Here is a 26196-nt window from a genome sequence, read left to right as displayed (position 1 = left end):
GGCCATTCAGCCCATCAAGTCCACACTGACCCTCCAAAGAGCATCCCATCCAGACTTTTTTTCCCCCCCCACCCCTCGCCCTTTCCCTATAACCCTGCATTTCTCGTGGCTAATCAACCCAGCTTGCGCATCCCTGGACACTAGAACCGAACATATTTTTAGCAGCTTGTTCGGCCACTTTACATGCATTGTAAGTGTCAGCAGTGTTCATGTGACAGTGGATCCGTGTATAGACCTGGACATATGAAAGGATTGTCAAATTTCCTTGCTAAGAGGGCATGAATAAACCGGTTAGTTCACCGTAATCGCTTGCTCTCCCTAATGGACATTTACACTGGAACATAAACCCGGTAATTAGTAAAAATTAAATCTCAAGTCATAACGCAATCAATCGCTTGTCTTCTCCAGGCCACAGTGTGCGTGCTGTGGTGCAGTAGGAACTCGTATAAACCATTTGTTTCACATTCAAATATTTTAGTTACGGAGTTAGATCATGCCCATGCACGATTTTGAGTCTCCGGAAGTATGTAACGGGTATTGCTACATTTGAACAACTTGCTTGCTCCCGTTGAATGGGTAGGGCTGCTTTGTCGCAGTGCAGACTTCTGTTTTCCGAAGCTGCCATTGCAGATTCTGTTTTTCCGTAGGAACAGACCACACCCGAATTTCTTTTTTAAAAGACAAACGCGCCAACACAACGGGTTGAAGGGAAACACGCCATCGCAAAACACGTCTGCGACGTTGAGGGAGACGGGGCATTTATTGCGATATCTGACCATTTGCCCGTTGTATTTGCATGAAACTACCTCCCCTTTAACGACCTTTCATTAACCGCTCGGTTTTGCTGAGACAAGCGATGATTTTTATCAGCAGGTGATTGCGAGCGGTACGTATCGATTTGAGACGTTTCTTTTGAAAATGATTCTTCCTCCCCCCGGAACAATGTCCAGTAAATGGTTACATTGTAACACTGCCACTTCGATCTACGTAACTGTATTAAGTGCGTGTTTTGTTTTGTATTCAGCCGATGTGGCAAAGGCAGGGTTAAACGGTCTTGTTTTGGAATCGAATTCCCGATATTGAAATGACCTGTGCATTGTTCTGGCAATTGAGACGTTTTCAGAAAGAATACAGTATACCTAGATTTTCTTTTAAGATCGCATAGTTGGATCACTTTTTAGAAACTCGTCTGTTGCCCTTTTCATTTGTGATTGCTGTTTGCTGAAGATATTTTAATCTTGCAATCTGTGTTCATTGGAAATATGATTTGGTGTCTTTACTGAAAGGGAGCAACTGATCTGCTGGACTGTGCGTTAAGCCATACAGCCAGAAGATTGCAGGTGCTTCAGTAAAGGGCTGTAGATAATGCCAGCAAATGATCCTATGATTTCAACTCTGTATGTTCATTTGGAATAATTTTTAAGGATTCCAACTGCTGAGGTATAGTGCATAATTGATTTATGTTCGAACATAAATCCAGTGATTGCAATAAATGAATGTCTTGAGGCTCCAGTCTCTTGCCTTGTCTAGTCTGGATTGTGGTGTGGTTAGTTCCATGCTTGAGAGTAGAAACATAGCTGAGGTTATGGTGTTTAGGTGAAACTGATCTTGAATTTTAAAAACATTGACGAATTGAAAGGAAAAGTGGGTTCTGGCAAAGGGATTCTCAGCTATGATAGATAAATGGACACGGTAGAAAGCTTGTTTTGTGAGGCCCTCTCGTGGCACAATGGTGGTAGCATCCCTACACTTGGACCAGGTTCAAGTCCCACCTGCTCCAGAGGGATGTAATAACATCTCTGAATATGTTGACTAAATTTTTTAAAAAAGCTTGTTTTCACCATTGTGCAGGTGCAGGGAAGAGAGTGAGCTTGTGATTTCAAGAGAAGTGCTATATATTTTACCAAGCAACTTTCACAACAAGACATCCTAAAGTGATTCATGGCCAATGACCTATTACTGAAATGTTGTCTGTTGTGATGTAGAAATAATCTGGAAACTCATATATGGGGCCCATTCACAAGGGGAGAATTTCTCAAACTAGGAAAATTGTTAACTTAAAAATCTTCTGTACCGCCTTGTGACTATGGGAGTTACTTTTGGTTTTGTCATAGAGTTAGTGCCATATTGAATCCTCCAGGAGCGAATGGTTCCTGTGGTGACAGGGAAATGAGACTGATTTTGACATGGAGATGCATGGATTGGAGTTGAATTGTTCAGGTGCAAGGGTAGCTTTGAGCTGAGTACTTCACCAATATTTGTGTATAATTTCTCTCGAGAGATAAAGTGGATAGGCTAAGACCATAACAATTAGAAACAGAATAGGCCATTCGGCCCATCAGGCTACATTGTCATTCAGTGAGATCATGGCTGATCTGGTAATCCTCTGGTAAAGTTTGAGGGAGTATTTTTGATGGGCTGATTGACCTTTTTTCTTCTCATTGCTTTACTAGTTAGATGTCAAATACTCACTATCCTCCCCATGCCATACACAATGATAGCTTATTCAGTTATACTGTCGCCTCGCTCACATTTTCTATTATTTCTTGGTTTAAATTGAATCTGTGCAATCTATTGCTATCACCCATGCCCTTGCTGACCTCCATTGGCTGTCTTCTCCACCCCCTCCCCCATTAATTGGTTCAAGCTATTAGTTTATACATAATTATTCTTTCTCAGTCTCACACTTGTAATCATGTTTCAAGCATCTGTGGAGTTTTGCTTTTCTATCTCCAGCGTGCTCCTGGATTTGCTTATCCTTCTGAATTTCTGTCAGTGCATTCTAGAATTTTCTTCCTTAACTTCTTTTTTCGTTGTAACACCTGCCTTCCCCACCTTCTTAAAAATATCCTCAACCTGTCTACTCAACCGCTCCTTTGACCACCTTTTAAACTACTTTTAAACTGTTTGACTTTGGTTTTCTCCTATCTCATTTCCCCAACGTGGGCCTTGGTGAATTTTGCTACGTTAAATGTGGCAAAACTATCATATTTTGCCTCATGCGGGGTAGTGCTTATTCATTTGTTGCAATTAACAGAGCAAAGTGGGGATTGACTGTGGATTCACTAGAGACGCTAAGATAGACTAAAGCTCTGTGTCAGCTTAGAAGGTGTTCTGTATACAGTCTGAATGTGTAAAAGATTAGCTTGAGTTCTACCTTTCAGCTGGTTTCCTGGGATTTAACGGGCTATCCTATGTTCAGAAGTGCTAGTACTATGAGGAGCAAGTTCTATCGAGGTAACTTTTTTTTAAACTGACTGAATACTTGAGCCTTCCTAAATGCAAGGGTGTCAAACTTAGTTTTGATCAAAATTTGTATTTATTGTAATTTCTTTACTTTGTTTCAGGTCTTTTTATTCAACATGGGAAGGGAAGATTAACCAAGCTTCTATCATGATTGGAGGCTTGTTCATTTACAACCATAAGGGAGAAGTCCTGATCTCCCGAGTCTACAGGGATGACATTGGGTAAGTACCTTTTGCAGGTTAATACTGAAAAAGCTTCTCGTTATGATAGCATTTTTACATTTGAGACATCTATTTGTTACATTGTGAAGGAGCTGCCTCATAGTCACCTTTAACTGATTTTATTTTTGTGCTATCCTGGAGGCAGCAGCTCTGTAGGTACCATATACAAGTACCCATAGGCCACTTGGTGGATGACTTATTGGGGTTCTCTTTTATTCTTTTATGGGATATTGGCATCAGTGAGAAGGCCAGTAACTTGCCCATCCCTGACTGTCCCCTCTGTTATTTTGCTGGACAGTTTTAGAAGGCAGTTAAACAGCTGTCACATTGCTATGGGTCTGGAGAACATGTAGGCCAGACCAGGTAAAGACCTCAGCTTTCTTTCATAGAAACAGAAAATAGGAGCACGTGTACGCCATTCAGCCATTCAGCCATTCAAGCCTGCTTCATCATTCAGTGTGATCATCTGACTCAGTACGCGGTTCCTGCTTTCTCCCCATACCCATTGGTTCTTTTAGCCCTAAGAACTACATCTAACCCTCTTGGGGAGGAAGAAAAGTCTGTTTTGGCTCCAACCCTTTTCTGTGACAGAGTACTTTACAGGTTCACCATTCTCTGCTTGAAGAAATTTCTCCAAGTCCGAAATGGCATATCCCGTATCCTTACACTGTGACCTGTGATACTGGATTCCTTGGTAATCAGGAATGTCGTTCCTGTGTTTACCCCTGTTTAGTCCTTTTTAATCCCCCTTGTTCTCTTAAACTCCAATCAAAATAGTCCTAGAGTAGTGCCATCTCAAGGAATCAGTCTGATAAGCCTTTGTTGCACTCCGTCTGTTACCAGATGCCCATCCTCGGATAAGGAGAAGGCTAACATACCTAATGCTGTCTTCACCACTTGTTGCACTGTCTGCTTACTTTGAAGAATTGGTGTACAAGGACACTCAGGTGTTGTTGCATCTCCTGCTTTCTCAATCTATTGCCTTTCAGATAATCTGCCTTACTGTTTTTGCTCCCAATGTGGATGACTCACATTTATCACGTTATACTTCATCCGCTGTGCATTCGCCCACTCACTCCACTTGTGCACGTCACATTGAAGCATCTTAGCATCCTCCTCACTGTTCACCCTCCCACCCAGTTTTGTGTTACCTGCAAACTTAGTCATTGTCAATAGAGATGTACAGCATCCTTCAGTCCAACTCATCCATGCTGACCAGATATCCTAAATTAATCTAGACACATCTGCCAGCTTTTGGCCCATATTCTTCTAAGCCTTTCTTATTCATATACCCATCCAGGTGCATTTTTCAATGTTGAAATTCTACCTCCCTCCTCCTCCACCTCTGGCAGCTCATTCCATTCATGCACCACCCTCTGCATGAAAAAGTTGCCCCTTAGGTCACTTTAAATCTTTCCCCCCCACTCACCTGAGACCTATGCCCTCTAGTTTTGGACTCTAGCCTGGGGAAAAGACCTTGGCTATTCATCCTGTCCATGCCCCTCATGATTTTATAAACTTCCATAAGGTTACCCCTCAGCCACTAATGTTCCAGGGAAAATATCCTCAGCCTATTCAGCCTGTCCCTATAGTTCAAACTCTAACTCTGGTGACACCCTTGTAAATCTTTTCTGAACCCTTTCAAGTTTGACAACAACATCTTTTTTTTATAGCAGGGAGATCAGAATTGAACACAGTATTCCAAGAGTGGTCTAATCAATGTCCTGTTCAGCTGCAGCATGACCTCTCAACTCCTATACTCGATGCACTGACCAAGAAAGGCAAGTGTACCAGAAGCAGCCTACATCACCCTGTTTACCTATGACTCCACTTTCAAGAAACTATGAACCTGCACCCCAAGGTCCCTTTGCTCGGCAACACTTTCTCCAGGATGTTACCATTCAGTATATAAGTGCTCCCCTGATTTGCCCTTCCAAAATGCAGCATCTCGCATTTATCTAAATTAAACTGCACCTGCCACTCCTCAACCCGTTTGCCCATCTGATCAAGGTCCCGTTGTTCTCGGAGGTTACCTTCTTCATTGTCCACTACACCGCCAGTTTTGGTGATATCTGCAAACTTACTAACCATGCCCCCTATATTTGCATCCAGATCATTTTATATAAATGACAAAAAGCAGTGGACCCAGCACTGATCCTTGTGGCACACTGCTTGTCACAGGCCTCCAGTTTGAAAAGCAACCCTCCCACCACCACCCACTGTCTCTTACCTTTGAGCTAGCTCTCCCTGTATTCCATGTGATCTAACCTTGCTAACCATATAGACAACGTCCACCACTCTGCAGCCTTCAGTCATCTTTGTCACTTCTTCTTCAAAAACCTCAATCAGTTTCATGAGACACGGTGTCGACTATCCCTCATCGGTCCTTGCCTTTCCAAATCTGTGTAAATCCTGTCTCTCAGAATCTCCTCCAACAACTTACCACTGACATCAGGCTCATCGATCTGTAGTTCTCTAGCTTTTCCTTACCACGTTTTGTAAATTATGGTACCACATTAGTCAACTGCCAGTATTCCGGGACCTTGCTGTGGCTATCGATGATACAGATACCTTAGCAAGGGGCCCAGCAATCACTTCCCTAGCTTCCCACCAAGTTCTGTGGTACACCTGATCCAGTCCCAGGGATGTATCCACCTTTATGCTTTTTAAGATGCCCAGCACCATTACCACTTGTAATATGGTCATTTTTCAAGCAATCAATATTTATTTCTCAAAGTCCTCTAGCATCCATGTCCCTCTCCACAGTAAACACTGATGCAAAATACTGACTTAGTATCTCACCCATGTCCTGCGGTTCCACACATAGGTGGCCTTGCTGATCTTTTAAAGGACCCTATTCTTTCCCTAGTTATTCTTATGTCCTCAATGTAGTTGTAGAATCTCTTTGGTTTCTCCTTAACCTTACTTGCCAAAGCTATCTCGTGTCTCCTTTTTTCCCCTCCTGATTTCCCTAAAGTATATTTCTACTGCCCTTACACTCTTCTAGAGATTCACACAATCACTGCTGTCTAAACCTGACATATGGTTCCTTTTTATTCTTGACCAGAGCATCAATTTCTCTCGTCATCCAGCATTCCCTACACCTACCAGTCTTATCCTTCACACCAACAGCAACATACTGTCTCTGGAGTCAATAGATGTGAAGCTGGAAAAGCTCAGCAGGTCAGACAGCATCTGACAAAGGACTTTGACCTGAAATGTTGACTTTCCTGCCCCTCAGATGCTGTTTGACCTGCTATGCTTTCCCAGCTTCACATCTGTTGACTCTGGCTTCCAGTATCTGCAGTCCTTACTGTCTCCAAATACTGTCTCTGTCGCCTTGTTATCTCATTTTTGAAGACTTGAGGTAGCTATTACGAGGGGGCATAGTTTTAAAGTGAGTGGAGGTAGATATAGGGTAAACGTCAGAGGTACGTTCTTTACTCAGAGTGGTCGGAGCGTGGAATGCATTGCTGGAGAGGGTAGTGGAGTCGGCCTCATTAGGGGCATTTAAGTGGCTATTAGATAGGCATATGGATGATAGTATAAGGTAGGGGTTAGGTAAGGTAGACCTTAGGTTTACGGTAAAAGTTCAGCACAACATTGTGGGTCGGAGGGCCTGTACTGTGCTGTACTGTTCTATGTTCCCACTTTTCAGCTGTACCTTTTACCAGCGAATGTCCGCTCTCTATCAATGTTTGAAAGTTCTTGCCTAATTCCATCAAAATTGGCCTTCCTCCAATTGAGAATTTTAACTTTAAGATCAGGTCTATCCTTTTCAATAACTACTTTAAAACTGATAGAGTTATGATCACTAGCCCCGAGGTGCACCCCCACTGACACCTGTCACCTGCCCTGCCTTATTTCCCAAGAGAAAGTCAAATTTTGCTCCTCCTCTAGTACGTACATCCATATACTGTATAAAAAAATTTCTTGTACACCCTGAACAAATTTCTCTCCATCCAAGCCCTCAACACTATGGCAGACCCAATCTATGTTTGGGAAGTTAAAATCTCCAACCATTAGAACCCTATTATTCTTTCAGATAACTGAGATCTCATTACAAATTCATCTCAATTTTCTGCTGCCTATTGGAGGGGGTGTGGTGTGGTGTGGTATAGTACAGTCCCAATTATGTGATCATTCCTTTCTTATTTCTCAGTTCCGCCCAAATAACTTCACCATATGAACTCCCTGGAATATCCTCCCTAAGTACAGCCATAATGTTATCCCTAACAAAAAGCGCTGCCGTCACCCTTCCCACCTCCATTTCTATCCTTCTTATAGCATCTATTCTCTGGAACATTAAGCTGCCAGTCCTGTCCATCCCTGAGTGACATTTTTCTAATAGCTATAATTCCCCAGTCCCATGTTCCCAACCATGCCCTGAGATTGTCTGCCTTGCCTGTCAGTTCTCTTACACTGAAATAAATGCAGTTTAATTTATCAGTCCTACCTCATCCTCTACCTTGCTACTACCTGCCTTGAATGTTTGACTCGCACCAGCCTCGGACTGATCTCTTTTCTCACGATCTCTCTGGGTCCCCCCACTTTCTCCCCTTACTAGTTGAAATCTTCCCAAGTAGCACTAGCAAATTTCCCCACTAGTATATTAGTCCCTTTCCAATTCAGCTGCAACCCATCCTTCTTCTTCAGGTCATTTCTGCCCCAGAAGAGAATCCAATGATCCAAAAATGTATATTGTTCTCCCCTGCACCAGCTCCTCAGCCACACATTCATTTGCTCTATCCTCCTATTCCTACTCTCACTAGCACGTGGCACCGTGAGTTATTACTGCCGTCGAGGACCTACTTTTTAAACCTGTCTAAATTCCTATACGCTCTTCTCATAACCTCGTCCTTCTCTCTACTTGGAGATATTGCATTTAGTTACCTTATCCAAATCATTAATGTATTTTGTAAATAGCTTGGATCCAAACATTGGTCCCTGTGATATTCCACTAGTCACAGCCTATCTTATGAAAATAATTCTTTATCCACATCAGGGTACTTCCCTAAAGGATGTTATTTTTTATGGCATTTTACAAAAGTCACCACTAGACTAGCTATTAGTTGCAGATTTTTGTTTTTGTTGATTTTTCACATTTGACTGCCATGTTGTGATTTGATCCCATGTTCCCAGAACATTAGCCTGGGTCCTTTTGGATTACAAGTCCAATAATACTACCACTAAAGGGCAACCAACTGATTTTATACTCATTGGCAGGGACTGACATTACCTAACTTTAAAGTGTCTGCAACCTGAGCTGTGCTTTCAAATTGCAAGTTACCACAAAAGTTTGCATTCATACTGCAAATGTGAAGTGTTGAGCAGTATTTCCTCTGATAAACTGTAGAATTGCAAGATGGTGAGGGGCAGGGGTGTGAGGGTGGAATAGTTGTCGTAGTAGTATAGTAACTGAACTAATAATCCAGAAATCCACACTAATACTGTTGGGAAACAGCTTCAGTCTCACCACAGCAGCTGGTGGAATTTAAATTTAGTCCATTTTTAAAAAGATGCTTGGAATGAAAGAGCTAATCTCATTGTTTCTGACTATTGTCATTGATTTGTCATTAGTGAACCAAATGGGTCTTAATGTCCTTTCATGTCCCACTGTCTTTACCCAGTGTGGCTTCTGTGGCTTCAGACCCTTAGCGCTATGGTTGACTCTTAACTGTTCCCTGAAAGCTAGAATTTCAAGGAAAGCTGATAGTAGCAACAGATACCAGGCTTGACAATGACACCAAATCCAATGAAAGAAACACAACATTCAGCTCTTTGTGCAATTCGCGAAACAATTTTTTTGTGAGAACCAGATTCTAACCTAGTGCATTTCAGTCTTGGTAAACTGAGGAACTAGGAACATAAAACGGGAAGTAAAGTGAAATTATGCAGCTGCCCCAACTGTCTTGCTGATCCCAGTGATCCTTATATTTTCTTGTTGATCCTTCTTTCTGTGATGTCTTGCAAAACTCTGACTCACAGCACTGTAATATTTGTGTGGTTTTGAATTGTTTTTCAGCTGCAGCCCTCTGAGTTTCAAGTTTTCACAACCGCATTCAGTAATTTGTTGACAGAAGTGTTATGCTGGGGTTTGTGGGAGAATCCTGTTGATTGGAAACGGTGTTGCCTGCCTTCTGAAAATGAACTAAATTCTGTCAATCCTGGTTCGCTGCAGATCTTGCTAAGCATAATTATGTATGAGTTTTAGAATGTGTGCAAAACAAATGTATTCTTGTTTCTCCTTCATCTTCTACCCTTCTCACCTGAGTTGTCATTTAGTTTCACATGCTGTGGTTTTTGCTGTTTCCAAATGGGTTTTCAGGTTTTCCGCAAACTAAATTTAATTAGGCTATACAAACATTTTTAGCTGAACGACCTTGCAGCAGTCTTACTAAAGCAAGTTAAAAGTTTAGACAGATTTTACAGTAGGAAATTAATCTCAAAGATAAAATAAAAAAACATGCAGAGGAAATTTACTAGATGAGGTATTTTGGTTATGTAGAGAGACTAGAAAGGGTTTCAAAATTAAAGAATTTTGCTGGGGTAAATAAAAGATTCCTTTCTTGTGGCAAGAAAGTCAGTGGTCAGTGCACAGATTTAAGGTAATTGGCAAGAGTCTGAAGCTGAGAACATTTGGCAGGTATCCAGACTGCACTGCTGAGAGAAGGTGGTGGAAGCAGAATTTGTAATAGCTTTCAAAAAGGGAACCAGTTTATATGCTCTGAAAGAAAGAAATTGCTGGCTTGTGAGGAGAGTGCAAGGAAGTTTGACTAATAAAATCACTCTTTGAAAGGGCCTGGCACAAGCACAATGGACCCATTAATGTCATGTGTGCTTCTGTGATGAATGGTCCTAAAATTCCTCAAAACTACTGTAAATCTCACGTTTCTCTGCTTGGGATGTTAGTTCTGTGGAATAGAATACTTTGTGCACTCTTATGTAGGTGTCTGCACCAATTCTTGAGACGAATGTTGGCTATTGACTATCTGAATCATCTGTTTGAGCCACATTGTCTTATCATTCTGATTTTAACTGTTCAGTGGATTCAGCTGTTAGTTATGGATTTGTCATTTCTGCTTTGTCCCAAATGGCCGTTCCTCTCATGATTCAGCACCACATTAGTTTGGGAGTTGAGCCACACCCAGCATGTTTGTAGCTGTGCAATAACTGTGCTGTTTCCTCACTAGAGCTGAATAGTTGCCGGGCATTGTAGCTCTGGCTTTTTCATTTTGTGATCTGTCAGTGATCTAAAGCTGTCGGACACTGGCTGGAATTGTAACATTCAGCAGCACAGAGGATGACCTCTTTGCACCTCTGCACATGCTATGGAAGAACTATTCTATAGTTTCTTTTCCTTGACCTTTCCTATTTCCTTTCCAACTTTTATTCAAATATTTGTTCACTTCACTGTTTACTCTGTACTAGACTTTACTTCTGTTTCTAGCAGTGAATTCCATAATCTGGTGACCCGTTAAAATTGCTTTTAAAATTTATCCTAAATAGAAAGTGAGATTTCAAAGGGAGTTGAGGGTTGTCATGAAACAACTGCGTCATGAAGTTGTGCTACAAATGGGGTGTACAGTAACTTGTTGTGCATTTTCCACTGTAATTATCAACTCGCAGTGATGATCATTTTTAAACTTATCAATATACTACAGGTACTGATGCAGAGAAAACTTTGGCATTCTACATCTTGCACTCTGCTTAGGTGAGGGTTGCCGTTGTGATCCATTTTGTAAGTCTGTGGATATCCCTGCCAAAGGCTTTTTCTGTGCCATTGAAAATTGAAGACACTGTCCCATTTCACATTTGTTTCAGAGATAGTAGGAACTGCAGATGCTGGAGAATCTGAGATAACAAGGTGTAGAGCTGGATGAACACAGCAGGCCAAGCATGATGCTGTTTGGCCTGCTGTGTTCATCCAGCTCTACACCTTGTTATCCCATTTCACATTTGTTTGCTTTGAATTGAGGGAGGGCAAAACTGATGTGCTGACACTCCTGAATTAATGCTTTGAGAACTGACTCCTCCATCCTGGTTGCAGATTGTTAGACCCATGACAAAACGTATTGTGATGGAACATTGTGTTGACTTTGGTGATACGGGCACTTTGAATGGACAGATCTACATTGCTGTCTTGCCATCAGTGCTGAAGTAGTACCAAAGATAAATTACATTGAGAGGAATGTTTGTGAGCAAATCCCTGTTTTAATATGCATAGGTTCATAAAGCCAGTATCAATGAGGCATAAATGATATTATCAGTTGATTGTTTTGTAATGCTTTTATTTGTTGGTGATTAGCACCTTGCAATTGTCCATTGCTCTGCTTTAGATGTCTGTGAGTAGTCCTTTTGTGTTTCTCATCTGTTGTTTCTTTTCTGTGCTTTGTGTATTCTAACCCTCTCTCGTTGGTCTGACACTTCCCCTCCTTGCTGACGTCTCATTTTTCCTCATCTCATCATGTGCTCATTGGCTGCACTAGGAATAGGTAAGAGTCATTTGTCACCTTGTGCTAATTAACTAGTAATTTGTCCTGTGACGTTTACCTTGGCCACATTGAAAGTTGCAAAATTAAAATATAGCTGTAGCCATTATCTAAGGGATGTTATGGTGGGTTGAGGGGTGGGAATGGGGAAGAGGCAGAAAAGAATTGTCCGAGAAACACTGTACTGGTAATCACCCATCACTTTTTAAAAACTTACCCTGTAAGGTTTAAAGAACAAAGAACAAAAGAAAATTACAGCACAGGAACAGGCCCTTCGGCCCTCCAAGCCTACGCCGATCCAGATCCTCTATCTAAATTTGCACCTATTTTCCAAGGATCTGTATCCCTCTGCTCCCTGCCCATTCATGTATCTGTTTAGATACGTCTTAAATGACGCTATCGTGCCTGCCTCTGCCACCTCCGCTGGCAAAGCGTTCCAGGCACCCACCACCCTCTGTGTAAAGAACTTTCCACGCATGTCTCCCTTAAACTTTTCCCCTCTCACCTTGAAATCGTGACCCCTGCTAATTGAGTCCCCCACTTTGGGAAAAAGCTTTTAAATGCCTTTAAGAGGAAGCTAGATAAGAATGTATGGGAGAAAGGAGCAGCAATGTGCTACTGAACTTATATTACAAATTCTGTCATGAGGAAAAACCAAATATCCAGATCTCTGATATAACAAGGTGTAGGGCTGGATGAACACAGCAGGCCTAGGAGCAGGAAGGCTGATGTTTCGGGCCTAGACCCTTCATCAGAACTCCTGTACTTTTTGGCTGAGCACAGCTCAGATTCTCCAGGTCCAAGCAAATCCCAATATCTCTTGCATATAAATTGACTGTGATCGCATCCATTCTTCATGTTGTGACGTTGTTATCACCAATCAAAACTTAATGGCAACATAGCTCAGCTGCAGTAATTGCTCTGTTACCATGACTGCATTTTTATCAGGCCAAATATTTTTGGGGGGGGTGAACTTGGTCAACCAACTGGAGCATGTATTGTGAATGTTGGGGTAGGGTTTGGGTCTTGAACAGATGGAAAAAGCTCACAATTTTAGATTCTGGTTGTCGGCTGTACAAGGGCAATAGAAACCTGATGAAAGTTTACAAGTTTATTTTCATACATTTCAGTTTTACTGATTTGCGATGGCGTACTAATATGCAGGTCTTGCCCTTTTCCAGGTTGGGGTAAAGCAAATCAGCTAATGTTCTTGCCCTTAAATGCTATCTTATTCCGTGATACGTTCCTCTTAGACTCTCCTGTGCTAGGAGTATGTCCCTGTTTTAAGGATCAGTTGGATACCTGGTTCTTTAGGACAGTGCTGATGCTAGCTTTAAAACAAAATACATTTTTCCTTGAACAGTTGCAGAGATTCACACCTGTCTGCTGTGCTCTTAAGTGAGTGAGTCTCGACTCCAAAAGAGTACTTTAATTTATCGATCAGAGACATCCCGTTTGTAAATTTCATTTCCTCACCAGTTTTGTTGTACTGATTTCTCTAGCAGATTGATCATCTTTTTAGTGGATCTGCCCAAATGTGTTTAGGTGGTGTTGCTAATCCTTAGAACTGCATGGTTTGATACATAAAATGTACATTGCATGACCAGTCTTTTGATGAAATGCACTCTTTGAACTTTAATTATGTGTTTGTAAATAGACTGGCATTGTAATCATGCTGCAAATTATGGCGGCTATAGAATCTTCTTGCTAAATAGTCAACAAGTAATCCTGCTGCTCGATTTTAACCTCTCATTCCTACTGTTCCCTCAATGGTTACGTTAGTCTCTCCAGCCAGTCCTTGTTGTAACGGATCACATGATGGGTTGAATTTACTTTTGTTGCTGTTTTCCTGAATTGAGGGCATTTCACAGTTAGAACTGACTGACTATAGATCTTAAAAGAGTAAAGCATCCCAGAAGATATTTTTATAGCATGGTCAAGAAGCAGACTTTGGCTGCAAAATTCCCCCTTTTTGTAGTTTACTAGTCATTAGTAATTGCAGGGCCAGTTGATAACCCACCCCAAATGAATGGGCAACCTCCTTCTTGTGATTGCAGAAATCATTATTGTGACTCCATTTGAAGAACTGGAATATATCTTTTGTTTTTATCGGATTCCATCAGAAAAAATTGCACATGTGTAAAATTAGGTGCAGTAATCCAAGTCTACCGTTTTTTTGAGATGGATAACTTGATAGAATTGTCCTTGTACAAGTACTATTCTATCTCCTCTACTCTTCTCTCCCAATCCTTTCCATTTCTGTGTACTGTATAATAGAAGTGAGAAGGCTGAGGGTGATATCTTGTGACCAAAAACATCTGTCCTGTGGTTACATTCTATGGACTTTGCAAATTTCTGTGGGTCAGGAAGCAAATCTAGTGTAGTACGTACTTCTGCCACTGAAGTATTGCTCATTGGCGACCTCTAATGATAGAAACTAAGAGTTGCAACATGTTATTGGAAGGAAATGTGCCCTTCGAAACGCATGTTCAATGAGTCAGATTATCACCGAGACTGAGGTAATTGAGAGACAGGCTCTTATGGTACAGTGGTAGTGTCCCTACCTCTGAGCTAGGAGACCTAGGTTCAACTCCCTCCTGCTCCAGAGATGTGTAATAACATCCCTGAACAGGTTGGTTGGAAAATAGTTTTAAACTTTTAAATAACTTTCTTGTATCTTATCCACATGGAGATTATGCCTGGAGAGAGTACTGAGTATGTAATTAGGCTAAGAAAGTGTAGTACTGGCTACAAGACTGTCATGGCAGCTTGGAGCAATTGAGGTGGTTTATTGCAAGTATCAGAATATGAGCTTATAGAAAATATTGGGTTAGTTTGGAAAACAAGCTGAGTGACTACACCCTGGGGTCTCTAAGGTTCCTTGAGTCTTAATGAAATAAATGCAAGTGAATATTTAAATGAAGACTGATTCACAGTTGCCTAATTGATTGCAATTCTTTGGTTTGCAGACGGAACGCAGTGGATGCCTTCCGCGTCAATGTTATCCATGCAAGGCAGCAAGTGCGTTCACCAGTGACTAACATCGCACGAACCAGTTTCTTCCATGTGAAACGTTCCAATATCTGGCTAGCTGCTGTCACCAAGCAGAATGTTAACGCAGCCATGGTCTTTGAGTTCTTGTATAAAATGTGTGATGTTATGACTTCGTATTTCGGAAAGATCAGTGAGGAAAACATCAAGAACAACTTTGTCCTTATTTATGAGCTGCTGGATGGTACGTATAAGTTGAAGGGATGGAAAACAAGTATGGTCTGAAAAGCATGAACAAAATTCCAGAATTCTTGATTAATTAGGCAATACAAGGCAAAAGGATTGAGCATGATTTGGAGTCTGTTTAATGGTTTTTCATCTGTCTCTTCTTTATTCATGATTTAACGTGGATTGAAAGTTTGTAATATTAAAAAGTGCCCCACGTTTTCTACTGAGATACTCATTTGCCTGTGCTGAGAGAAATCTGGTGTTATCGTGCTTAGAGTCTGGAGTAAATGGGCAATAAATGGTGGCCTTATTAGTGACAACTATATCACAATGGGGGGGAAAAAAAACTAGGAGAGTGGAGAAAGGAGAGAAAAATGGTGACATTTTGGATCAGATTATAGGAATTTTTAATAGATTAGCTGCAGGACCATACCATTTGGATCATTTTCTCCATCTATAGAATGACATATTTCGCAAATGCTTGTAGAACTGCCTCCATAAAAGTAAGGCTATAAAATATTTGTATTGGATAGAAGTAGAGAAGATGCTTATATCTGTGGGAACTGAATCTAGGGACCACAGATTTAAAATAATCACTAAATCTAATAGAGAAGTCAGGAGAAACATATCACCCCTGCCAAAACAAAATCTGCTAAGATTAGATGAGGTGAGTAGCAAAGATGTCTTTAGGAAAAGCTAGATGAAAATAAGAGCGGAAGAAGTGGAATGATATGTCTGTGTGATTAAATAAGGAGGAAGAGGCTCATGTGATGCATAAATTCTAGCACTATTTGTTCTTGTGCCGTACATTGAATAATTCCATGTCATCTTGTACTTGTTTAGATGACTGACATGGAACTTTATTGGCATGGCTTGTTCATGGGTTCCATTGTGGAAAAACATTAGAAGTAAACATGTTTCATAATGTTCACACCAACAGTTTAAATAGTTTATAGTTCCTCTGAAGCGTTCCCCACCCCCATCCCAACGCATGCGCACACACCACTAGTCCCTGGATGAAATTAGTTTTCCCACACACTCAGAATTCATAGATGATTGGATTGTCCATTTTTCCAAGCTAGCTACTTGCTTTCATCTTGAAACTGGTCTCACTGTGATTCATCAGAAATAGCAATGCATGTGATTGATATTTCCTCGAAGCTATGCAGCCATGCAGCCATTCCAAGGGTCTGTGCACATGATGGGGTGTATTGCCACCATTCCCACCATTGACTTTTGGCTGCAGTGCTCTGACCTATGTAGTCCGTGTCAACGAAAACAAAATTAAGAGAACGTAGCATGCAAGAGTTAGAAAGGCCCATTTTTTGCAAGTTTGGTAGCATGGTAGACATTGTGATGAGTTGGATGTATATTCCTCCTAACTATCAAATAGTGCAGGTGTATGAAAAGAGAGAGCATTATTCAAGGGAAATACAAGTGTGTGTGTGTGTGTGTGTGTGTGTGTGTGTATATATATATGTGTATGTATTGTATTCAACATCACTCTGCCCCACAATTTTCACTTCCTAGAAGGATATAGCAGCAGGTGCATAGCACGTCAAGCACTTCCAAGCCTTACACCATCTTGCTTTGGGTGTGCAGCAACTGTTCCTTCAAAATCCTGAATTTTCTGCCAAACACCAAATACTGAGACTGCAATGATTCACGAATCCCTGCCACAATTAGTGATGGATCTTGAGAATAAATTTTAATAAATATTCTCATTCTTGAATACTGCGGAAGAATGTGCTATCCAAGTTGAAACAGAGCTATGGAATAGGCTTATTCTAAGGGGAATTGAATTGTCATCCTGCTTGCTTTTATAAGCAGTTGTAAAACCCATTTTGCTACGCTGCCACATGCTTCAGGATATAAGGGGACGGGATGGTGCATTTCAGTCACGTGAACGGAATTGCAGGTTCTAGCTTTCTGCCAGATGCCAGAGTGCTCTAATTGTATGTCCAAGAATTACAATTTATTATATTATAATGTATGTTTTTTTTAATGCAAACACTTCCCAGTAATGTAATTATAGTATTTGTACAACATTATTTATTAGAAGCCAATATAGAGTCATAAAGATGTACAGCACAGAAACAGACCCTTCAGTCTAACTCCTCCATGCAAGCCACATCTCCTAAATTAATCTAGTCCTGTTTGCGAGCATTTGGCCCATATCCCTCTAAACTCTTCGTAGTCATATACCCATTCAGATGCCTTTTAAATGTTGCAATTGAAAAACCCATATAGTTTCAAAAAACTGGTAAAGCTTAGGAGTATGCAGCAATAAGTGACATCAAAACTAGTTCCTTCTCTTAATAAAACAAAGTTTGACTCCAAGCTACACATCAGTCATTAGAATAGTTGACAATAAAGTTGATTGAAGAATTGAATTTTAAGGAGTATCTTTGAGGAAAAGTGGGGAGGCACTGATGGTCTTTGAGCTTGTGAGCAGGCAGCTGAAGGTAGGGTCAATAATGGTGAAGGAATGGGATTTGGGGATGTGTAAGAGGCTAGGATTGTAGGATTAGAGATCTGAGACCTGTTGGGCTTGAAGTTTTTGAGATGAGAGTTGAGACCCTGGACGGGTTTGAAAACAAAACAGAATTTTTAAAAGGCTGGCAAACACGAAGTGGTTTAAGTATGGTAGCTGTTAATCAGGGCATATTCCTTTGTGCTGCATTAGGAAAAGCTACATATAGTTGAGTCATATAGCGAAATTGGGCCCACGTTAGCTGTTGGTCTTAAGTTGATCGTGATGTGTCTGTCCTTGCTTGTAATACTTGCACTTCACTCAAGTATCACACATTGAACAGTTCACTGTGTTTGCACTTAAAGAATAATCCGGTGGGCAAAGTTCTGTAGGTATTAAAAGGAATCTAAAAATGGAATGAATCTGGATTCAGGGATGTTGATCTCACTGGCGTAGGATCCTAGTAATAAAACACACGCCCTTTCTTGGAATCATCAAAGTTAAAGATTTTAAAGTATGCAGAATTCTGCAGTTTACCTGTCTTTTAAACCCAGGTTGACAGAGCATGGGTCAGGGTTCTGTACTTAACAAGAACGACTTGTTTGTTACGGATGAATAGACTGTAACTACAGAAATAATTATGAACCCTTGGCATATAACTTTACAAGTTAAAACTCAAACCTCGTTTATGAGCTCGCCCTTGACACAATATGGGGGAGCAGTTTGATCAGAGCAAGGCAGTGAAATATTAACACTTGATGAGTCGACTCTTCTGAGCAGAATGCAGCCTCTCAAACGTTCTGTGTAGAAGGCAAGGTTGACTGATTCCTACTTATAAAGATTTTTGATTTATCAATTTAACAGCTTACAGCAACTGGAAAGGAAAAACTGTCTATCTTTGGATTTGAGATGCTTTTTACTGCAGAACTGTTCCTTCTCAAGGTCTGATGGTTTCTGCCAAAGCCTTCACACCCCAAATTCTTCAGCTACCTGGGAGCTGATCATATTTATTGACAGGCAGAAGGCCATTGTCATCAACAACTGGTCACTAATCCACAGACGAATCGACTACTATTTGCCAGCCAACATTCCATTCCTGCACACCCTTTGACTCCAGCTCGTCTGCAAACTAGGCCTCCATACTGCTTCATCAAGCAACTATGTAAGCAGTACTGAGAATGAGTCACATTACTTGCTTTTAAAATGTGCAGCAATCCTTTAACAATCCTTGGTTTTTAAAACAGTAAGATTTCAGTCCATTATCACATACAGAAAAGAAAAAGGTGCATACTTTATGGGAAACAGTAACGCAGGAGATGGGGGAAGAGAGATTTTTAGTGAATATTTCTCCTCATTGTTTACTGAGGAGAGAATCATGGATGCTAAGGAAATAAGGGAAACAAGTGGGGATGTTTTGGTCTGCATACACATTAACAGAGAGGAGGTGTTTGCAGTCTTAAAGCACATTAAGGTGGATAAATCCCTGGGCCTGATCAAGCCCATCCTCAAATGTTGTGGGAAGGTAGGGAAAAAAATTGCAGAGACCCTTGCAGAGATTTTTGCTTCATCTGAAGTTCTGGAACGTGGCCAATGTTGTTCCATCGTTTAAGAAAGGCAGCAAAGACAAGCCAGGGAACTATAGGCTGGTGAGCCTGACATCAGTGGTAGGCAAGTTATTGGAGAGGATACTGAGGGACAGGATCAACCAACATTTGGATAGTCAGGGTCTGATTAGGGATAATCAGCATGGATTTGTGCACAGGGAATCATGTCTGACAAATCTTTTAGAGTTATTCAAAGAGGTAACCCAGAGGATAGATAAGGGAATGGCAGTGGATGTTATCTGTATGGACTTTAGTAAAGCCTCTGATAAGGTCCTGCATGGCAGGCTTGTCATGAAGGTTAAGTCACATGGCATCCAGGGAGAGCTAGCTAATTGGATTCAAAATTGGCTCGATGGTAGGAAACAGAGAGTAATGGTTGAAGGTTGTTTCTCAGACTCGAGGCCTGAGAGTAGTGGTGTGCCACAGGGGTCACTGCTGGTACCTTTATTATCTGTTATTTACGTAAACGACCTGGATGTGAATGTACGAGGCATGATTAATAAGCTTGTGGATGATACAAAATTAGGAGGTATTGTTGATAGCAAGGAAGGTCATCAAAAATTAGAGGGATCTTGATCAGATGGGGAAGTGGGCTGAGGATTGGCAAATGCAGTTCATTACAGATAAGTGTGAGGTGTTGCACTTTGGAAATTCAAATCATGTTGGACTTTTACAGTAAATGGTAAGCTTCTGAGGAGTGTTTGGAACAGGAGACCTAGGAGTGCAAGTACGTAGTTCGTTGGAAGTAGCTTCACAGGTGGACAGAGTGGTGAAGAAGGCATTTAACATGCTGGCCTTCATCGGTTGAGGCACTGAGTATAGGAGTCGGGATGTCATGTTACAGTTGTATAAGGCTGTACTTGGAGTGCTGTGTGCAGTTTTGGTCACCCTGTTATAGGAAAGACATAGTTAAACTGGAAAGTATGCAAAGAAGATGTATGAGGATGTTGCCAGAAGTTAGTAGGCCTGAGTTATAATGAGCGGTTGGCCTAGATTGGACTTTCCTCCTTGGAATGTAGGAGAATGAGGGGTGACCTTATTGAGGTGTATAAAATCATGAGGAGCACAGGTCACATGAATGCATATTACCATTTTCCCAGGGATGGGGAATTGAAAGCTAGAGGGCATAGGTTTAAGGTGAGAGAGGACAGATTTAAGGAGGACCTGAGGAGGCAACTTCTTCACACAGAGAGTCGTGCATATATGGAACGGGCTGCCGAAGAAAGTGGTTGAGGCAGGTACAATAGCAACATTTAAAAATCATTTGGATAGGTACATTGATGAGAAGGGTCTGGAGGGATATGGACCAAACGCAGGCATTTGGAACTAGCTAAGAGGGCACCATGGTCAGCATGGACCAGTTTGGGCCGAAGGGCCTGTTTCCATGCTGTATTACTGACTCTTGAAAAATTAGGCAATTGAGTTTTATTACTGCATTGGACTGAGTTTTGCCCCTTGATACTTCCAGTCATTGCTTGTGGCATTTATATTTGAAAGAGTTTATTTTTGTTTGCTTAGAAATCCTGGATTTTGGCTATCCACAGAATTCTGAGACTGGGGCACTGAAAACGTTCATTACTCAACAAGGAATCAAAAGCCAGGTAAGCATCATTGAACCAACCTTTTATTGCTTGCACATTGGTTTATTTATAGATTGCAATTCACGCCAAAATGTGTTATTTGCCACTGATTAAAGGATGACTATATTTAAACTGTAATTATAAACCTCATTTTCAGGGAAGCGTGTGTAAACCTCCACTAAATTCACAAAGGCATGACTTATTTAAAACTATTGGGTTTCAGTAGAATTAACCAATTAAGGTAATGTTTTTAAAACTTTTGATTCCTTTCTTTCTTGAAGACAGTACATTTTGTTGGGCTGCCACTGTGTCACATTGAGCACCCTCATCAAGTCGCTGTTGATTCTACTATGGTGCAGAGCCATTTGACTGAGACACACACACAGCAATGCTGTTGTATTAAAGTCTGTTATATTCCTTAGTGAACCTCAAAGTAACTCTTTCCTAAAATAGTTTATTTTAGTTTTGAATTAGTGTTGAATGAGGAGTGTAAGTTCTATGGCAAATGGGTATTGTGCTGATATTTATTCTTTGCCGTCTTCACTTTCTGATGAGTTATGTCCGCTAGTGGAGCGGCCTGTTTGTATTCCCAGCAGTGGAGTGGCGTAATAACAATTTTCTAAGAAGCCTACCACTGATAAGGTTTCCTATTTGGAGAGGCATGTATGGTGCAGATAGGATCGTTTGCTGTTGCTGAGCTCTGAGGTGATCCAAGATGTGTCCTGTATTGTGCTGCCTCTTGGAGTCGCTCAGAAATGCACATACTGACTCAGCAGGAAGTCAGTCAGCACAATTAGCAGAGTTTTTTTTTAATCTTGTTGTTTCAAGCAGTTTTTGTATTCCATTCAGTTTATAGCATTTACATCTGATTTCCACCCACTCAGTTTACTCTTCACTTTTTTGAGAGATGGGAGGGAGAAATGAGGCTTCACTAGTTAATGAAGTAAATGTGTCCAGAGGCCAGATGAAGAGGGGGATAGGATCATAATTTGCTGACAGTCCAGCAGTGCCTCTGGCTTAATGCAGCACCCTGCCCCGTGCCCCCACCCCCCAAAAAAAACACCAAGAATACACATATCAAGTAAGTTTGCAAACTTCAGTGATGGCAGGATATATTGAAGATTATTAACATAATTTGGTTACTAGCATCTGCAGGAATTTGTGTTTTGTCGGTCAGGACTCTGACGGAATGAGACAGTCTGAAAAATGGAAGTCTTTTTCATTACTTATTTGTTCTCAGGCAGTTAATTTACTTATACTCTGGATCTTGACAGTTGTACACTTTTGGAGGCTGTATTCTAAGTTCAGTCTTTAGATTTGCAGGAAAAAAAAAACTTTGAAGCCATTTTTAGTCAGTGTTTCTTCTTTAAAGTGAAGATGAAGGATCCTTGGATATAGTCTTTCTTGATGAGAGTTTACAAAATTTGATTCAGTAGTTTGAAAGATGGGACACACTGGGAATGGAAAGACCAGATGAGCAAGTAGTGGCAGTAGTCTGAGGAGAAATTTAAGTTTTCTTTTAAAGCTTGAATTTAAGCACAGTTATTAAAGTATTTTTTGTATTTGCTTAATGTAATTGTTGTAATCCTGTCTTTGGGACAGTGGTATCTGAGTTGAAAATAATGAAGGGAGAGATGGATGTTGCAATAGAGACTGTAGAATCAAGGTTTCAGTGAGTCAGTTTATGGAACAGACTTCTTGGTACTTGGTAATGTAATTAATATTGATTCAATCTGGAAATGATACAGATTTCCTTCAGAAAATATTATTTTGGGGTGCAGCCCCAAATAGTAATTTGAGACATGACACAAATATAGCAGCAATATTAGAAATTTCTGGAAAAGCACAGTACGTCTGGCAGCATCTGTAGAGAGAAAGCAGAGCATTAATGGAGACCGTTAGTGGCTGACAACGGGTTGTTTGTGTTGGCAGCCCAAGTGAAGGCCTGGTGTGTGGGGTTCGGGTAAGGACATGGGAGAAGGTCCTCAGGCCCTAAAATTATTGAACTCAGTTTTGAGCCCAGGTTTCAGGGTTTCCACGCAGAAAACAAGATGTTCTTCCAGCTTGCGCTGACTATCGCTAGAGCACTGTGGCAAGCCTAAGACAGATGTTGCAGCTTGCGTTCCTTAATGCAAAAATGGAGGACGAACGAGCTGGAGAATGAAGTGGAACGGGAAGGTGGGATACAGGACAGCTCTGAGACAGCGTGATGCAGTGCTGATGGAGAGGAAGGTTGAGAGACTGCATATGGCGGTGCATTTGTGCAGATCTCGGCATACACCGAGAACAGCTGTCTGAGGAGCGTTGTACATGATGGCGATATTTGTGATACTGGGTGAATTCAAAACATGAAAGATGAAACTTCAATCAGAATCTGCACAGGATGATTGAGCTGGATGCAGACACTGAGGAATGAGATGTGGCTGTGGGCAAAGTTTTTGGTGAAGACCTGGTCAAATACTAGGAAAGAAAACAGAAGTATTGATGGAGGGCAAGAGAAAAGGTTAGAATGGAAATGCCATCAGAGAGGAGCAGAATTTCCTCAAGGTGGGAATACCTGGAAAAGATGTGACTGTGAGTTAAACATTAAAATAAAACAAAGAACTGAAGATCTGAAACAAAAACTGAAATTGCTGGTGAAACTCGGAAGGTATGGCAGCATCTCTCGGGGTGTAGCGGGGGGTGGGGAAGCAGCATTAACGTTTCAAGTGGCTAATTCATAGAGCATGGAAACAGACGCTTCAGTCCAACCCATCCATTCTGATCAGATATCCTAAATAAGTCTAGTCCCATTTGCCAGCATTTGGCCCGTATCCCTCTAAATGCTTCCTAATCATATACTCATCCAGATGCCTTTTAAATGTAATTGTACCAGCCTCCTCCATACATGCACCACCCTCCTGCATTAAAATGGTTGCCCCTTACGTCCCTTTTGAATCTTTCTCTTCTCACCTTAAACCTATGCCCTCTAGTTTTGGACTCACCCCACGCTGGGGAAAGGCCTTGTCTATTTACCCTGTCCATGCCCCTCATGATTTTATAAACCTCTATAAGGTCACCCCTTAGCCTCCAATGCTCCAAGGAAAATAGCTCTAGTCAATTCAGCCTCTCCCTATCGCTCAAACCCTCTGACCATGGCAACATCTTTCTTAAACTTTTTATGACCCCTTTCAAGTTTCCCAACATCCTGCCTATAGCAGGGAGACTAGAATTTTACACAGTAATTCCAGTAGTGGCCTAACCAATGTCCTGTACAGCTCCAATGTGACATTCCAACTTCTATACTCAATGCATTGACCAGTAAAGACAAGCATACCAAACGCCACCTTCACTATGCTATCTATCTGCAACTCCGCTTTCAAGGAACTATGAGCCAGCCGTCCAAGGTCTGTTTGTTCAGCAGCGCTCCCTGGGACCTTACCATTCAGTGTATAAGTCCTGCCCTGATTTGCCTTTCCAAAATTCAGTGCCTCATATTTGTCTAAAATAAACTCCATTGGCCCATTGAATCAAGATTCCGTTGTACTGTGAGGTTACCTCCGCTGCTGTCCACAACAGTTCCAATTTTGGTGTCATCTGCAAACTTACTAACCATACCTCCTATGTTCACACCCAGATCATTTATATAAATGACGAGAAGCAGTGAACCCAGCACCGATCCTTGTGGCACACTGCTGGTCACAGGCCTCCATTCTGAAAAGCAACCCTCCACCACCATCCTCTGTCCTCTACCTTCAAACTAGTTCTGTATCCAGATGGCTAGTTCGCCCTCTATTGTGTGTGATCTAACCTTGCTAACCAGTCTACCATGAGGAACCTTGTCGAACGCCTCACTGAAGTCCATATAGATCACTTCCACCACTCTTGCCCTCATCAATCCTCTGTTACTTCTTAAAAAAAAATCAAGTTTGTGAGACACACTTTCCTACACACACAGCCATATTGACTATCCTTAATTAGTCCTTGCCTTTTCAAATACATGTAAATCCTGGCCTTCAGGATTCCGTCCAACAACTTGCCCACCACCAAAGTCAGGTACACCGGTCTATAGTTCCCTGGCTTTTCCTTACCACCTTTCTTAAATAGTGGCACTAAATTAGCCAACCTCCCGTCTTCCGACACCTCCCCTGTGGCTATCGATGATACAATTATCTCAGCAAGGGGCCTAGCAATCACTTCCCTAGCTTCTCTGAATTCTAGGGTGCACCTGATCAAGTCCCGGTGATTTATCCACCTTTATGCGTTTTAAGGCGTCCAGCACCACCACCTCTCTAATATGGACATTTTTCAAGATGTCGCTATTTATTTCCCCACCTTCTCTATCTTCCATAGCCTTCAATGTAAACACTGAAGCAAAATACTTGTTTAGTGTCTCCCTCTCCTCTATCTCATGTGGTTCCACACATGGGTAACCTTGCTGATCTTTAAGGTGCCCTATTCTCTCCCTACTTAGCCTTTTGTCCTTTAATGTATTTGTACAATCCCGTTTGGATTCTCCTTAACCCTATTTGCCAAAACTATCTCGTGTTCCCTTTTTGCCCTCCTGATTTCCCTCAAGTAAATTCCTACTTACTTTATAGTTTTCCAGGGTATCACTTGATTTTCTGCTGTCTATACCTGACATATGCATCCTTCTTATTCTTGACCTGAGCCTCAATTTCTTTGATGTGGAGGTGCTGATGTTGGACTGGAGTAGACAAGGTCAGAAATCAGATGACACCAAGTTATAGTCCAACAGGTTTATTTGAAATCACAAGCTTTTGGAGTGTTGCCCCTTTGTTAGGTGAATTTCTCTAGTCATCCAGCATTCCCTACACCTACTGGTTTTGCCTTTCGCCCTAACATGAACGTACTGTCTCTGTACTCCTCCTTTCTCATTTTTGAAGCTTCCCATTTTCTAGCTATCCCTTTACCTGCAAACATCCGCCCCAATCAACTTTGAAAGTTCTTGCCTAATACCGTCAAAATTTGCCATCCTCCAATTTGGAACTTTAACTTTTAGATCCGGTCTGTCCTTTTCCATCACTATTTTAAAACTGGTAGAGTTATGGTCACTGGCCCCAAAGTGCTCCCCCACTGACACCTCAGTCACCTGCCTGGCCTCATTTCCCAAGAGTAGGTTAAGTTTTGCACCTTCTATAGCTACATCTACAAACTGAATCAGAAAATTTTCTTGTACATACTGAACAAATTCCTCTCCATCCAAGCACTTAACACTATAACTTTCCAAACATAGACTGGAAATACCAAAATCTCCTACCATAACCACCCTATTATTCTTAGAACAGATCTCCTTACAAATTTGTTTCTAATTTTCCTGCTGACTAATAGGGAGTCTTTGTGTGATCCCAATAACTCTGT

At 41.3% G+C, this 26196-nt stretch overlaps 1 protein-coding gene across 1 annotated transcript in view; it reads left to right on the top strand.

The window, feature by feature from the left end:
* Positions 1-597: 597 nt before the first annotated feature.
* Positions 598-26196, top strand: part of LOC109921494 (adaptor related protein complex 2 subunit mu 1) — a gene marked incomplete at its 3' end in the record, with an annotated part of 36944 nt that continues 11345 nt past the window's right edge. The window contains exons 1-4 of the mRNA XM_048621407.1: positions 598-886; positions 3348-3467; positions 14929-15194; positions 20774-20856. Of these exons, the coding sequence (XP_048477364.1) occupies positions 3394-3467; positions 14929-15194; positions 20774-20856 (423 nt within the window). The remainder of the gene's footprint in view (positions 887-3347; positions 3468-14928; positions 15195-20773; positions 20857-26196) is intronic.

Source organism: Rhincodon typus, unplaced genomic scaffold, assembly GCF_021869965.1.
Source record: "Rhincodon typus isolate 14 unplaced genomic scaffold, sRhiTyp1.1 hic_rhity00000634, whole genome shotgun sequence".
In the NCBI taxonomy this organism is placed as follows: Eukaryota; Metazoa; Chordata; class Chondrichthyes; order Orectolobiformes; family Rhincodontidae; genus Rhincodon; species Rhincodon typus.
The sequence above is the reverse complement of the archived record's forward strand: the minus strand, read 5'-3'. Positions and strand labels throughout refer to the sequence as shown.